Source organism: Akanthomyces muscarius, chromosome 3 (genome assembly GCF_028009165.1).
Source record: "Akanthomyces muscarius strain Ve6 chromosome 3, whole genome shotgun sequence".
NCBI lineage: Eukaryota > Fungi > Ascomycota > Sordariomycetes > Hypocreales > Cordycipitaceae > Akanthomyces > Akanthomyces muscarius.
Window position 1 is genome coordinate 766,412 of NC_079243.1, and position 14,178 is coordinate 780,589.

The following is a 14,178-nucleotide window of genomic DNA, read 5'->3' on the forward strand; positions in this document are numbered from 1 at the left end:
TCAAAAGATAGAACCCCAAGTACTCCAGATATGAACAGCAAAAGGTCCACCAAAAAGTGCCACAAGGAAAAAAACGTACAATTCAACGCCAGCAAGTCAATGCATGACCATGCTCATTCTCGCACATCGCTCGGGCTCCAGTGGATCGAGTCCTGCATTCCTCATCTTGCTTTACCTCGTTAGTCTCGCTCCTCCCTCTTCCTTTTATTCTGAATCCGCTTCAAGGTGCTGTTTTGCCTCCGCAGTCGGGAATTTTGATACCGTTTTTCAGGTTTCGGTTGACATCGAGCAGGCCCCACTTGTCTTCCCAGTTCTCGTTGCCCGTGTTGAAGCGGACCTTCCAGGGCTCGTCAAAGGCCTCGAACCAGAAATAATTGGTGCCGTTGCTGAGGGCTTGGCACACCCAGTCGTCCATGAAGCGATTCATCTCATCGATGCCGGCTTTCGCGGGGGTTTTGCAGTCCTTCACTCCGTCAGGGCATTTGGACCCGCCAGCAGAGGGCCAGCCCGTCTCGGAAATAATGTTTTTCTGCTTGTCCGTCTTCCAAAAGGCCGAGTTATGATCTTGCCAAAAGCCATACGTCCAAGCTGCCGCTTCGTCTGCGGGTGTGCCGCTAAAGAAGGGATGAATATTGGCCATGATGAGATCCGAATCCTTGCCGAGCTCAGCGGTCCAGTCATCGCCAAGATCAGAGGTAGCAACAGGCAGGTCGATGCCTCGCTTAGTCAGGTTGCTGCGTACATCAGTCAGAATTGACGACAGTTTGGTAATGGTCATTTCCTTGCGGAACAAGATTTCGTTGGCGACAATAACGCCCTCAAACTGATCGCCACCGTACTGGTCAAAGATGTCCCACATTTGCGACAGTTGGCGTTCGTTGGTGGTGCTGTTTCCGTCTTGCCAGACGCCAAGCCAGACCTTCAGGTCTTTCTTCATGTCGAGCTTGTCAATAGCGTGGAGTACCATTTGCGTCTGGTTGCAGTCAGTTCCGTAGAGGCGAATTTTGTTGGTTAGTTGACTGAGGACGGCGACGTCGCGGGTGACATTGTTCTGCGAGGGTGGGTTGTCAACGCAGGCGGGATACTGGACGTTAATCGGGGTATAGTCCATGCCGGGGAACACCTTGTGCAGGTTAGGGTTGTTGAGCAGCTTTTTAATCTCGTCGCTGCTGATGCTAAGGTCGCCTTTGTTGTCGTCGCTTGGGCTCTTTTTGTTGTCGTCCTTTCTCCCCGTGACAATAGTTCCCACGACACCACCGACGATGGCTCCGGCAATAACGAGGAAGATGAGGACGATAATGGCCCACTTCCATCTTTTAGAGCGGCCTTGCTTCTTCTCGAGCCAATCTGACGATCGTTCGCGCTTGGGGGGTTCATAATAGCCGCGAGTGTCTGCGACGTTAGCCGTACGCCCCCGTATTGAATTCATGCCCAAGAAGACTCACCATGCTCGCCTGTTACGGCTGTTGCGCCACCGGCCGCTGCACCGATAGCAGCGACCGCACCGCGCTTGTTGCTGCTATTGCCAGAATTCCTGTGGCTACGAGGCCCATAGTGAAGGCCGTCATCGCCGTCGTCTTCAATTGACATGGGATCAACCACGCCTAGAGAGTGGCCATCCCGTCGGGGCGTGGCCGAGTAGTTGTAGTAGACGTCCTCGGTGCTACCGTACGGTTCACCCGAGACGTGCGGGCTTCTGGATGGCGACCTGGAGCCAACAGAGGAGGCAACAGTACCAAAAGGGTTAACGCTGGAGCGAGAGTCGCCATCAATGGCGTGACCTCCTACGTATGGGCCGCTGTGTACGCTGTGGCGGGGCGACGAGTTGCTTCGGCCGCTGTTTTGATACTGCGCGCGCGAAGGGGGGGGCAGGACTTGGCCTGTACTGCGAAGAGAGTCCATGCCGCTCTCCCTGGGGTTGCGGTCCGCCACGTTGTGAGCAATGCCAGGGATGCCACCAGCGGCCGCGGGACCAAAGTTGTCGGCACCTGGTGTAATGTTGGGAGCGCCGCCACGGTAGTCGTCGGCTTGGTGGCGGCTCGCGGAGCTGTTACTCGAGTGAAGGTTAGCGTGGGGAGGAGGCGGCGGCGGTCCGTCTTCTATCCCGGGCATGTTATCGTAGCGACTTTGCTCGTAATGAGGCGTGTACGGCTCTGCTCTGCGCTGGGGGGAATCGTCGTAATAGGGCGAAGACTGCGTGTATTCGTTGTAGGCCGGTCGCCGAGTGGGTGTGTCGTAGCGATTGTCGTAGGCGGGATCGAGAGGCTCCCTCTCGTAATGATCTTGGTTGGGATAGTGCTGCATCATGAAGCGAAAGCAAACAAGCGCTACAAATCAAAGAGCCCCGTGCTGGGGCGGGTGATCGACACCAAGTCGCTTAATTTCGTGTTGCTTCTGCCGAAAAACCGTGCATACGCAGTTGGACGGCGATGAATACAGTGTCGTCTTTGCCGACTCAATGATGGCGAGAGAACCAGCGTCCTTGTGTGGCCACGGTGGAGGGTACAGCCTCGTTTGCGACAATCGGCCCGCGGCGAGTGGATGTCGTCAGCAGACAGCCCGGGCGGAAATGGCCAGCGCAAGGCAGACTGCAGCGACGGCAGGCCTGAAGAGGTGATGAGGCTGCTGACGACAAGCCCGTATGAGGGTATCTCGTAGGAGTGTTGGATGAAAGAGCTTGGATGGATAGGTGGATGGAGGAAAGGGCGGAACTAGCCCTGGACCGAAGCGTTGTCGCGGGAGCGCACAACGGGTGAAACGGCAAGGGCAGAGGGGCCAGGCCAGCGCAGTAGTTACTGCAAGGGCTGTGGTACCTATGGATGGGATGGGCGAGGCGAAGTTATTAACTAGGTTAGGTAGTGCGAGATTGAAGCGGGAGCGGTTGCAGGTGGTGACGGGTGGATTAAGATGGTGGATTGGAGCGAGCCAGCGTGCCAGTGTGCCTGGAGAATTGATTAATACTGGCGAGATAAGTATCGAGAGGAACGTGAGAATGTGAGGTGCTGGGGAGTCCCTGCCACTCCCACTGCCCAGTGCCAGGCCGTCAATCCACCAGGGTGCAAGACGGGCGGCGTCGAGACAACACAGCATTTCAGGCCTTTCAGGGCAGCTGTGGCGCACTTACAGGGAGCATCCGCAGCAAATACAGCGCCCTGACTCCACTGATCGGCCTACACGAGCCCTCCTGAGTCCTGATTCAGGGCCAGGCACTGCACAGCCCGAACAGTGGCCTCGCACGCCTCGATAACGCCACCAATACGAGGTCCACACGACACGAGAGAGTTACAGAGTTGGCTGCTTTATTATTTATTAGTCGTCGCGGAAAGTCTATTTCTGTAAAATGCTTTCGTCGACGTCTGCTTTTCGACATGTTTTTTTTTTTTTCGTGTCTCTTTGTCTTTGAAATCGCCGTTGTAGATCTGCCCCTGGATCAAAGGCCATGGCACCGGATAAACTGCGTCAGGACACAGCACTCAGAGGTAGGTACTGAGTACAGGCCACAGCCACACTCAGCCTCGCCAGTTTTAGCAAGTCAATTTTTCAGTCAGAGCATGGTTTTCATCCTACCAGCATGGAAAGAAATCAATATCCCGTCAATCCATACCTCTGCTTCGATTTGCAGAGTTTTCGTCAATTCCAACGACAGTGAGGGAAATTATCGCCGGCTACACACCACCTCGCGGCCCCAATCTCGGGCCCCGTCGTTCGGGGCAACCAGCGGCCATCACTAGCTGCTTTTGCGCGAAGACCGCAAATGCAAATCGGTGACAGCCTCTTCTCGCACTAATAAAATACACCAGCCAACCACAGAATACCCACCATTTCGTTGTCAAGCGAGTACTCAGTATTCTGGTTTTTGATTTGGACTCGCATGCCAGAATGTCTCCTTGAAGTTCGGCTGCCCTCTTCCAGCTCCCTTTTCTGCCGCGTAAGCCTGCACCCAAGTATCTACTTTGCTCCTGCACCTGTGTCATCTATTACTGCTATTAATACAACCCGTACTAGACGGGTCCCGCCTCCACCACCACCGTTTTCAAAGTCCAGACAAAGGACTCATGCACCCCGCTGCTTGGACAAATGGACAGCTTCGTTACCACGTTCCCTGCGGTGCCTGTCACGCCTGTTACTAGGCGACTCTTCCCGCTTGGCATGTCCATGACATCACCATCGCCCATTCGTCATTACCGCCAGTGTGCTACGGTCCTACCTTGCCCACGGCACATAATAACGATGTGATCTCGCCTGTCTGCTCGGCTCTGTTGATCCGTGTTATAGAAATCGAGAGAAGATCGTATTTCTGCATTTCGCCATCCCCAACTTGGACCCTTATCCCCACGCTTGGAAGAACCTGAGGGCAGGTGCAGCCCAGACCCAGATCTAGACCTGCGCTTCGTCCTCCGCTCGCCATCTCACCTCGCATCACAATCATCCTCTCATCTAAGAATACGACACACGCCAAGATGTCAAGTGTAGCGACCACCTTCGCCGTTCGACAAGTTAACGCCGGCCGCTTGCCTCCTGGTTTCGAAAAGTGCGTCAACCGACAGGGCTTGAGGCTCCACCCGCAACTGTTTCGCATGTCGTGCCGATCCATGCCTCTGCGCTTGCTTGCCCCTCGCCTATTGATGCGATGTGCGCTCGCCCTTGTCTCCCCTCGGCCCTTACGTGGCTTCTCACTGGCTGCGTAATGTAGATCTCATTGTCCATGCCCGTCATCTCAGTGCCCCGTGCAGGACTCCCTTTCTTCGCCAAAACAGCAAACACTATTGCAAATCTCTGCAAGTCCGGAAATTCGCAAATCTGTCAATCATTTTTCTTTGGTCATCTCATATCAAAGCCTTGTTCATCCTCCTTAGACGGCTGCTAGAGGTGAACAACTGAGCAAGCTGCTCGGTACGGCGCTATAGACTCGACATGCACTGTTACTTCGGATTACACTCGCAACAGAGATAATAGCAGTAAATGTGGCATCATTTCAGTCAACGCAAGCTCATTCTTATAATATTGATAATAATATTGATGCTGCGCTATACCTCTCCAACGACCAAGATATTTTGATATCTCAGCTCAAGAGCAGTCCGCGACCGAAAATGCTTTCCACCCAGATAGGTCCTCGACGCTCGCTTCACGAGGCCGGAAAACGCTGCCGCCATTTCTCACCCCATATATAGATGATTGGAATAAACAATGTGAAGGCGCCGAGGATGCTAGCATAAATAGTAAAAGTCTTGAGATATCCCAGGTCAGCAACCCACTCGGACACGCGAAAGGAGAGGGCAAACGCAATCAGACACCGGAACGAAGCAATATTGACCAGAGACGGGCCAGCCAGGTGTGGATGGGACTCCAGCACATACACGATGCCGATGGTGTTAGTCGCGAGAAACGCAAAGGCGATAAAAGCGAGACCGAGCAAGAATACCATCCAGTGGTACTTTGCCGGGTGGTCTCCTGAAAATCCAAATAAGAGACATCCAACCAAGCCAGTCAGGCATGGGAAAATAAGATTCAGAAGCTGGACTTCGGGTGTACGTTTGCCTTTCTTGCGGGCGAACAAATTGGCGACAAGGTCAGCGCCCCAGCCCGACAAGATGAAGGAAGCACATGCCGCCAGGATGATCGGGAACAGGCAGAAGCCGAGGTGATAAAATGGCCAGCTCCAAGGATCGGCCAGCAGCTGAGGAGCTGCAGTATAGCCTGCCGCCACGGCCAGCGCGATGACGGCTGAGTTGAGCATGGTGATGAAAAAGATGTGGGGGTAGAAAAATGTCCGCAGCGAGTCCCATATGGCATTGAACCCCTCCTTCCAGTCTGGCTTTGCCGTGATGAGCTTCATGTCGTTCATCCATCGACGCGGCGGGTACTTGTCGTGGTCGATCTGTGGGCGGTACTGGCCAGGCGGGAGGGGAACTGCCGGTCGTCCTTGTTGCTCGTCGTCGGAGCGCTTGAACTTGGTCTCGGGCAGGAAGAAGAAGATGGCAATCCAGCAGACAAGCCCGGCACACGCCGTAGCAAAGTAAATGACGCGCCAGCTCGCATACCCGATGATGTAGGGCGACGCGATGCCGAGAATCGCAATGATGAGGCCCTGCGTGGCAAAGACGACGCTGACAGCCACGTTGCGCTGGTGCTGGAAAACCATGTCCTGGAGGATAAACGGGATCAGGCTCTCCACGGTGCCCGCTCCAAGCGCCTGAATTGTGCGACATGCCAAGTGTACGCCAAACGAGTTGCTGAATCCAGACCCGACACAGCCCGCGATGGCGACGGCGCCTGTCGCGAGGAGAATGGTGCGGCGACCGACGGCGACGGCCAGCGGCACCAGGAAAAAGTTGGCGACGCCGATGACGAGAATCGGCGCGGAGCCCAGAAGGTAAATGTGCCAGATAGGCGGGCCGGGAAAGTCGTTGAGCAATGTGAGGCTGTTGATGCCTGCGGGCAGGTGCACCTTGGTGAGGAGTTTGGGGTCGAGACCGGCGTAGAGGAAGACGAAGACAGGCAACATGGCGCCGAGAATGAGCTCCGCGGCTGCGGCCATGGCGCCGAAGCAGCATATCGCCGCGATGGCAGTAACTTTGCGCCAATCCGGGAGATTGAGAGGATCTATAGGAGTGCATTTAGCATTGAAGGCTTTGGGTTCGTTCCGATACAGGTGACACTAGTACCTCGAGGGTCGGCCGTAGGCATGGGAACAAGAATTACTTGATCGCTCTTAAAGAGAGATACTAGCGTGCCTCGCATCTGCTCGATATCGAGCCAACTCTTCTTTCTTTTGGAGCTAGCATCTTCGAGATCAGACTGGCGGCTGATGGATGGCAAAACAGCGTGGTCGGGTGTCTCTTTTGAGGAGTCCATCTTGACAAATCTGATAACTTGCGTAAATCTGAATCAACTACTAAAAGATGTGATCGATCTATCAACGAAGGCGAGGCTTATATAGATATGTTTACGACAAGGTTTACAGTGTCTGGGGAAGCACACGTGAGAGGCCATCGTGGGGTTCAGGAAGAAGAGAACCGTGCGATGGCACACACAGTAGTCAGGCCGACAAACAGTAGATAGTGTAGCAGTCGCCGCCGTCGCCGCATTAGTTACTGGTGTATGTTGTTTTAGTGGAAAGTAAATTAGACGGTAGTTGACCAAGTAATTAGGTTCTACCTCGGCTGCCACACACCCCGCATTTCGAAGCTGTTCACGCCATCGGCAGACCTCAGAGACACATGTACGTGTATGCATAGACACATACAAAATGGCTAGCGCAAGCTAGGATCGACAAGCACGTCCATGGTAACGATCGGTACTGCTACCGCTTGGGGGCGTTTTCAAATCCTGCAATATCGCATTGGCACGTTAAAGTTGCCCCTCTCCCATATGCCAAACAAGTATGTTAGTGAAACGAAATCTCGCTATGTGGCGCCTAATGTGCAATCCTCTGCGAATCTATTAATGCTTATGAGAGTAGTGGTGTCCACTGCAATTGAAGGCTTCAAACTGAAATTAGCAACATCCAATGTCGGGATTTAGGGTAGCTACACGAATAACAGTAGTCGGAAGGAAGGTCGCTTTGTCGAAGCCTTGGGAAGACAGTTGAGAGGCAATGGCGGGTAGCTAGAGTGGTAATACGTTATTATGCTAACAGTTCATTGTAGCATATATGCGATGAAAGAAGACATTACTTAATAAAAGGCTTATCGGCGAAGTATTTGAAATTAACAGCTATCGGGATAGTGTTGTGTCCCGCACCATGTGGAATACCCCATACCAATACGGCACCTAGCGCGCCTCGCCTGCGCCGAGAACTGCTACTGGTTGACTAGAGAGCGATCTTCACGGAGTTCCAAGTCCGAGTTGCGAGTCTCTTGAGCTCTGAGCCTTCCTTCATCAATTTATTTGTCTGGGCACTTTCCAAACTCGGGCTCGCTCAGTGAGCCCGTAACAAGCCTCAGTGGCCCTGCTGTGCTTGCTATTCTGCCTTGTGGACCGGAGCGCCATTATCCCACCACGAGCAGGGATGCGTCGCGGTCGGCAGCAACGCTAAATTGAAGTTAGTGCGTTGGTTGGGCGGTTTCCTGGCGTTCCGCCTGTCCGCGCTGGACTATTGGCTCCTTGAAAGTCTGCCGGTCCGGCCCCGTGCTGTTCCGTGGTCGAAACTGGACAAATTCTGGCTTTTTGAAACGAATTTGCAGTGATGACTTGGAGAAGGAGGGTGCGGGTGTGGATTGGGCGGCCCATCTACTCCTCTTGATTGATAACCTTGACGCCACCAGACCATCAGTGCAAGGCCGAATCCTCGTTGCTTCCTTCAGCAACAAACTCACGGATCGTGCTCTTCATAATAAGTCTTGGTCACCAACGGGCAGCGACACTACGACAGGTGGCGAAGAGGAATCTCCGGCGCTAATAAATGCGCCCGACTCAGGTAGCGGCCATTCAGCCATTTGCCCTCACCAGCTCTCTCGGCCGAACGACGCTAATTCGAACACCGGCTCTCCGCACCCGTTGTCGAGGAACTCAATTACGACGAGGTCTCTTTACCTGCATTATCCTGATGTAGTTGACTGCTGCATCCTTCGTTGTACTGAGCAGAGCGCGCCCCTCGGCCCAAGACGCGCAAGGTCCCAAGCCCCCTGCCTTTGGCCATGGAGATTCAGTTTTCGATTCCCCTTGCCCGCCCCAAGAACGCGACACAGGGACGGTAAGTCCACTCCCCGCAAAACCCAGCGCCGGCTGGTGCGGCGAGCCGGTGCGCGTCAGCTGCGACATTAAAGACGTTGCGTCCGATATTGTTGCTCGCATTACGGAAAGCTGGTTGACTGAGATGTTTTTTGGGTTGCACAAGTTTTAGGTCTGCGGCTGCGGCGGAGTCCTCGACCAATGCCACGGTGATATCTGCGCATGGCGGCACGCATCGATTCGCTCTCGAATCCCGTACCAGACATACTCGCCGGAGCTCGACCCGCGCGCGCACCGGCTGTGCAACCTGTAAGCCTACCTGATCGGCAATGCCTGACTGGACACGGGAAATCTAACATTGCGTGCCATCCAGGCAAGTAAGTTGTCTAGTGTGAAGTCTAGACAAGAAGTGGTGGCATTCGGATTGCTCGGACAGATTCTAACTCCATGCAGAAAACGACATGTTAAATGCGACGAGACGAGGCCGGCGTGCTTGAATTGCATCAAATGGCGAGGCTATTGCGACTCTTACGCTGATGCGCCGGACGGCAAGGGCGCGAGTGATAGTGCAAAGCTGATTCACACGAAAAAGGCACCCTTAATATTGACAGAGCCCCTGGTCAATACTCTACGATTCACGAGCCAAGATCAGCGATCATACTTTGACGAATGGGCGAGTCTCTCGGTATCGTTTCTCGGCGGTGGTCTTAGCCCGACCCGGTTATGGTCGGCCACGATGCCGCAATTGACACTGGAGGAACCAACGTTGCGCTTCGGCGCCATGGCTGTCGGTGCATTGCGGCGCGCATGCGGTCCCGACAACTCGCTGGCGGCTTTGACACAGGATAACAAGCACTACCTGAATGCTGTCGTCTTTTACTGCGAGGCGTTGCGGTTACAGTCCAAGGCGCTGCCAACCAAGGAAGGGCTGCGGACAGCGTTGTTGTCGTCGCTGCTGTTTATTTGCTTTGAGTCACAGCGAGGCAATATGCCTGCGGCGCTCAAGCACATTACGCATGGATTCAGCATGCTGAATGAGCTGGCGGGGTGCACACCCAAGGCGCCGGATCTGGTGCGGATAGCACAAGCGCCACCGACCATGGTGCAGGAGATTCTCGACTGCTACAAGCCGCTGGAGTTGCAATCGCGGTCTTTCATGGGATCGTACAAGACATTTTTTTTCAAGGGCGAGAAGCAGCCAGGCGCACCGCCCCAGCAACCGCCGCAATATCCGGGGCAGATATTGACACAACCGCAGACGCACATAATGTCACCAACATCCAGCCCGCAACGCCCTATTACTATGCAATCACCTCCAAGCGAACCTGGAACACCGCACACAGGAATGCTAAGTCCCCAGAGCTTAGGCAGTCCATCGACTCAGAATACGACACCTATTGCACCAGGATCCTATACATCACCATCATCCTCGGCAACGACACCACCTGGCCCCGGACAGCAGATGTTTGGTCAAGCTTCCGGTGCTCCAAGCGGCGCTGGAAGGCCCGGAGGACCGGCTGGAGGATCTCCAGGACGACCGCCCGGCATTGCCCCATTCACAAAACACTCGCCATATTTTCGACCTAAAAGAACCACCATTACCACGCTACATGAAATGCCACGAGAGTTCAAAGACATCGAGGAAACTCAAGGATACTGGGCGCTGGTGCAGAGGAACATGGTTCAATACATGCCGCTCCTGACAGCCACGACTGCACAGCTCGCACTAGCCAAGGCCAGCTCCGAGGCCGAAGTCGAAGCTAAGTTAACGGCGATACGACAAAACCCCAGCATAGCCAAGTTCATTGCCGACTGCCGGTACTGGATCCAGCGCTGGATCGAAGCGTACGAGCCGCTATACCAGAGCTTCGTGCGCAATGCCCACACAAACCCTCTCCCGTACCTCCACGCCATCAACCTGCGTATTGAGTACCTAATACTATACGTTTATACGACAGTGCCGCGGTACTCCGGCCTAATTACCGCGCGGGGGCTGACGCCGCAGTACCGCGAGATCTGTGTCCTTGCGGAAACGCTGCTACGGGCACGCCCCAACTGTGGATTTGCCATGGATTCAGGGTGGACATGGCCGCTCTTCATCGCGGCGTTTGGCTGCCGCGACCCGGCAGTCCGCGCTGACGCCGTCCGTATCCTGGGCCAGTATCCTATCCGCAACGCGCTGCGCGACAGCCGCGTGTACCGCGCCATTGCCCTACACAACGAGGAGATTGAACGCGCGATTGCGAGCGAAGGCGACGAGAACAAGCAGTGGATCAGGTTGCGGAGGCGTGAGATTTTGTTTGAGGATTTCGGATCGAGTATTGTGCTGCGATCGGTGCACAAGGATCCGGAGACGGGCGTGTGGGAGCCGGTGGAAGAGATTGCGGACTTTCACGTTCGTCCGGATGGCCACTTGAATTGGCGGAGGCAGCCAATCTCTGATGCGACGTCGATATTGGGTGGTGTGTGCTGATTTTGCGGCATGTATATGAAGGATGGGGTTTTGGTCGCGAAGACCTCGTATATAACACCACGGGCTTAGATGGGTTGATGATTATGAATGTACCTATGAACACTCTTTTTTAAACATATGCAATATCTAAGTCAGGCAAATCACGCGTAGATTTTACCTTGATAGGCCTGGCGAAGTTTTGTCCACGGGTGCAATCAGACTTGGCCTGCCGTACTGCTGACGACCAACATTGGATTTATCTGAGCAGGCAAGGCGGCGTAGGGAGATGCTCGCGTTGAGCTGCGCTGCTTTCCAAGCACGAAATCCTGAAAAGGGCCTTGCATTCCATTTTAAAACTCTTTCTCACGAGAATCTCCCACGTTCTATCGCAGTTTCGCGTTGGTTAAAAAGGGAAGGCAACGCACTGTAACGGTGGTGCCTGGAGCCTTGATTTTGGTCGCACATCGGACACTTTGGTCAGACGCCGACAAAAGTCTTCGTCCCCCAACCATCAGTATCATGGGTTTCGTTTGTTACTGCACAGGTCCCAATGATCTTTCTAACTCCACGGTGCCTCGGCGATGCATCTGACTTTGACGGCTCGCACACAGGATGCCGGCACCTACACGCCCTCTAACTTCTGGAACGTGCGCTGCGACGACGACATTGTCCAGATCAATTCTAAAATCATGTGAAATATCGCTTCCTAAAGGATTTTTGAGGTAGCCTGTCTAGTTGGGGACTTGGCTAATGACACAATCAACTTTTACAGCTTGGGAATGATGATACTGGCTAATTTGGCTAGGCTTCAATGAATGCTATCTAGCTACCAATTTGAGGAAAAGCACAAGTAAACTAAATGATCGAAGCCTCGTTTTAGAGTACGCTCAAACAGAGAGCTCTCAACTGGCTATTCTTCGGCCCGTTTTTGTTTTCGTAACTAATTCTTGCTGCACCTTCTCGGATTCTTATCGCCACGGCTTGCGCGCGTGTTCGCTATGAATGCCTAACGAAAGAAGAATGAGAACGAAAGAAGAATGAGCTAATATTCCGTCTTCGCGTATTGAGTCAATAATACACGCATTTTATGAGACCAAACGTACGTTACGGTCATTTCTTCACCCCGCTGTAAGAAGAGGATGCAGGACAAGTTGACGAGTAGCAATCCTTGGCGACAACGGCCACCCGAACACCGGCGGTGGTTTCTTGCATCGCGAATGTGCAGCTAGGTCTTAGCTCAGCTGGTGTACCTTGCGCCATGATCGAATGTACGTGGACTGTTTATGATTCTGAAGGTATGATTTTGTAAAAGGTGGCTTTGCAGCAGGCATCAGTACAACTACCAGGAGGAAGCCCGTCTATTTTATGTTGAAAATCTCCGTATGACAGAATTCAGGCAGCGACGGATTTAAAAGACAGTTTTGAAGCTGAGTGACTGATAGGTGAGGAACTTCCTAGGAAACGGAATGCGGCGGAGGCTGCTGTGTGCTCGCTTGGCGCGTAACCGCCTCACGTTTAGGAAATCGCAGATCTTTCCAACGGATAAATACCCATCAAGATATTGGTTTACTCGTTAAGCCGCATATATGCCTCAGCTGTGGAAAGGCATGTCTTGGCGGCTTCACCGGTCCCACACCCTTCAAGTTGCATAGAGACTACGTGGCAGAGAGCAGCCAAACCGCCCAGCCCAACCAGGCTTTCTGCTGTTTGTCTTGATATTTTCATCTTCACTACCACGGATACTCTCGCATCAAACACTCAGTCTTAGAAGATCTGTCAGCATCGACCTGCTTACTCCGACAGTATCTACCTCCTCACTTTACCATGGCGGCTACAGCTAAATGGTTGCATGTCTGGGAGCTTTGGGGCGAGTCCATCGACTCCAAAGACGCTGCCGAGACGATCTGGGAAAAAAAGAAACTTGTTCTAGGGGCCTACAACGGCTACGCGGCCTTCATTGGGGATCTTTCGCTGAGCGATAGAGGTGAATGGGCTGCGGGAGAATACAAAAACCTGGACGACGCCACGTTCAACGAAGCCGTGGCTGCCATGCGCCGTGTACCCGATTCTGGCATTTACCCTTTGTTCGAAGATGGGCTCACACAGTTTGATCCTAGTTCTGTGCACGAGGGGAGCTATTGCCTCAAATCCCCCGATGCTACGCAGTGGGATGAAGGCGACTTTGCCGCCAACATTTTACTGTCTGAAGCACGAACTAATGAGATCTTCCTCTCGAGGCCACATCGTCACCTCGGAGCGTATTTTGGCTGTGTCGTACATGACGGCCGAATTGTTCGCCTCGCTTTTCCACAATATGTGGAAACACTGGACGATCGCATCCAAAAGTTGGAGCGGAACGGCATCGAACGTTTGAAGACTGACGAGAGGGAAAAGTGCATGCGCACGATCGGAGCAGCTGTGACTCATTTACACTCTCTTGGTTACGGCCACAACGACATATCTGCCACAAATATCATGTTTGACGAAGGTGGTGACGCCCTCCTGCTTGGCGTGGGTTCTTGCACTCGACTTGGAGAAAATATAAAGAAGGGAGGCGTGGCCGGTGGTTGGAGAGGACCTATGCTTTGGGGACAAGAGTTTAACAAGTCGTCAGTGGAGTGTGACTGGGCATGTCTCAAGTATATTGACGAGTGGCTATCTGGCATGCAAAGTTAAGCGTCAGTGACAAGAATATATACCTCACTTTAGCACTGCGTAACAATACGTGCTTGGTCAGTGGGAAAGAGGAGAGCGGCTTGGTGAAGTGAGTGTGCACAAGAGAGTCGGAAGTTTTTAGTGCTTTCAAGTGTGAACTGCATTGGCAAGTGATACTTGAATCTAGTGCTTTTGTTCCGGTATATCAGTAATCGAGACAAGAATAAAAATAAAAAGTAAATCTAGATGGCGTCTACTTTTCTTTGCACCACCCCTCGTTGCCTCCCTGCGATGCTGCGACAAGCTGCGCCACATCCGCGCCACCCCGCTGTGGCGTTGCGCTGTCCTCCCGCAAGTGTAGCCCCGCGAAGAAAATCCAGGAGCAACCTCGACACTCT

The 14,178-nt window shown here is 53.4% G+C and overlaps 5 protein-coding genes across 5 annotated transcripts; 3 read left to right on the forward strand and 2 right to left on the reverse strand.

Moving 5' to 3' along the window:
• Window positions 1–220: 220 nt before the first annotated feature.
• Window positions 221–2,307, reverse strand: LMH87_001556 (uncharacterized protein; the record flags this gene model as incomplete). Its single annotated transcript, XM_056192849.1, has 2 exons — window positions 221–1,392; window positions 1,446–2,307. The coding sequence occupies 2 exons, from the start codon at window positions 2,305–2,307 to the stop codon at window positions 221–223; spliced, it is 2,034 nt and encodes a 677-aa protein (XP_056049944.1).
• Window positions 2,308–3,871: 1,564 nt separating this feature from the next.
• On the forward strand, window positions 3,872–4,881 carry LMH87_001557 (uncharacterized protein; the record flags this gene model as incomplete). Its single annotated transcript, XM_056192850.1, has 4 exons — window positions 3,872–3,928; window positions 4,006–4,190; window positions 4,370–4,632; window positions 4,694–4,881. The coding sequence occupies 4 exons, from the start codon at window positions 3,872–3,874 to the stop codon at window positions 4,879–4,881; spliced, it is 693 nt and encodes a 230-aa protein (XP_056049945.1).
• A 244-nt stretch (window positions 4,882–5,125) lies between these two features.
• On the reverse strand, window positions 5,126–6,855 carry LMH87_001558 (uncharacterized protein; the record flags this gene model as incomplete). The annotated part of the gene is made up of 2 exons (XM_056192851.1): window positions 5,126–6,603; window positions 6,666–6,855. 2 exons carry the CDS (start codon window positions 6,853–6,855, stop codon window positions 5,126–5,128), a joined length of 1,668 nt encoding a protein of 555 aa, XP_056049946.1.
• Window positions 6,856–8,639: 1,784 nt separating this feature from the next.
• LMH87_001559 (uncharacterized protein) lies at window positions 8,640–11,146 on the forward strand (the record flags this gene model as incomplete). The annotated part of the gene is made up of 3 exons (XM_056192852.1): window positions 8,640–8,695; window positions 8,846–8,986; window positions 9,127–11,146. 3 exons carry the CDS (start codon window positions 8,640–8,642, stop codon window positions 11,144–11,146), a joined length of 2,217 nt encoding a protein of 738 aa, XP_056049947.1.
• A 1,803-nt stretch (window positions 11,147–12,949) lies between these two features.
• LMH87_001560 (uncharacterized protein) lies at window positions 12,950–13,801 on the forward strand (the record flags this gene model as incomplete). Its single annotated transcript, XM_056192853.1, has 1 exon — window positions 12,950–13,801. The coding sequence occupies one exon, from the start codon at window positions 12,950–12,952 to the stop codon at window positions 13,799–13,801; it is 852 nt and encodes a 283-aa protein (XP_056049948.1).
• Between the last annotated feature and the right edge of the window lie 377 nt (window positions 13,802–14,178).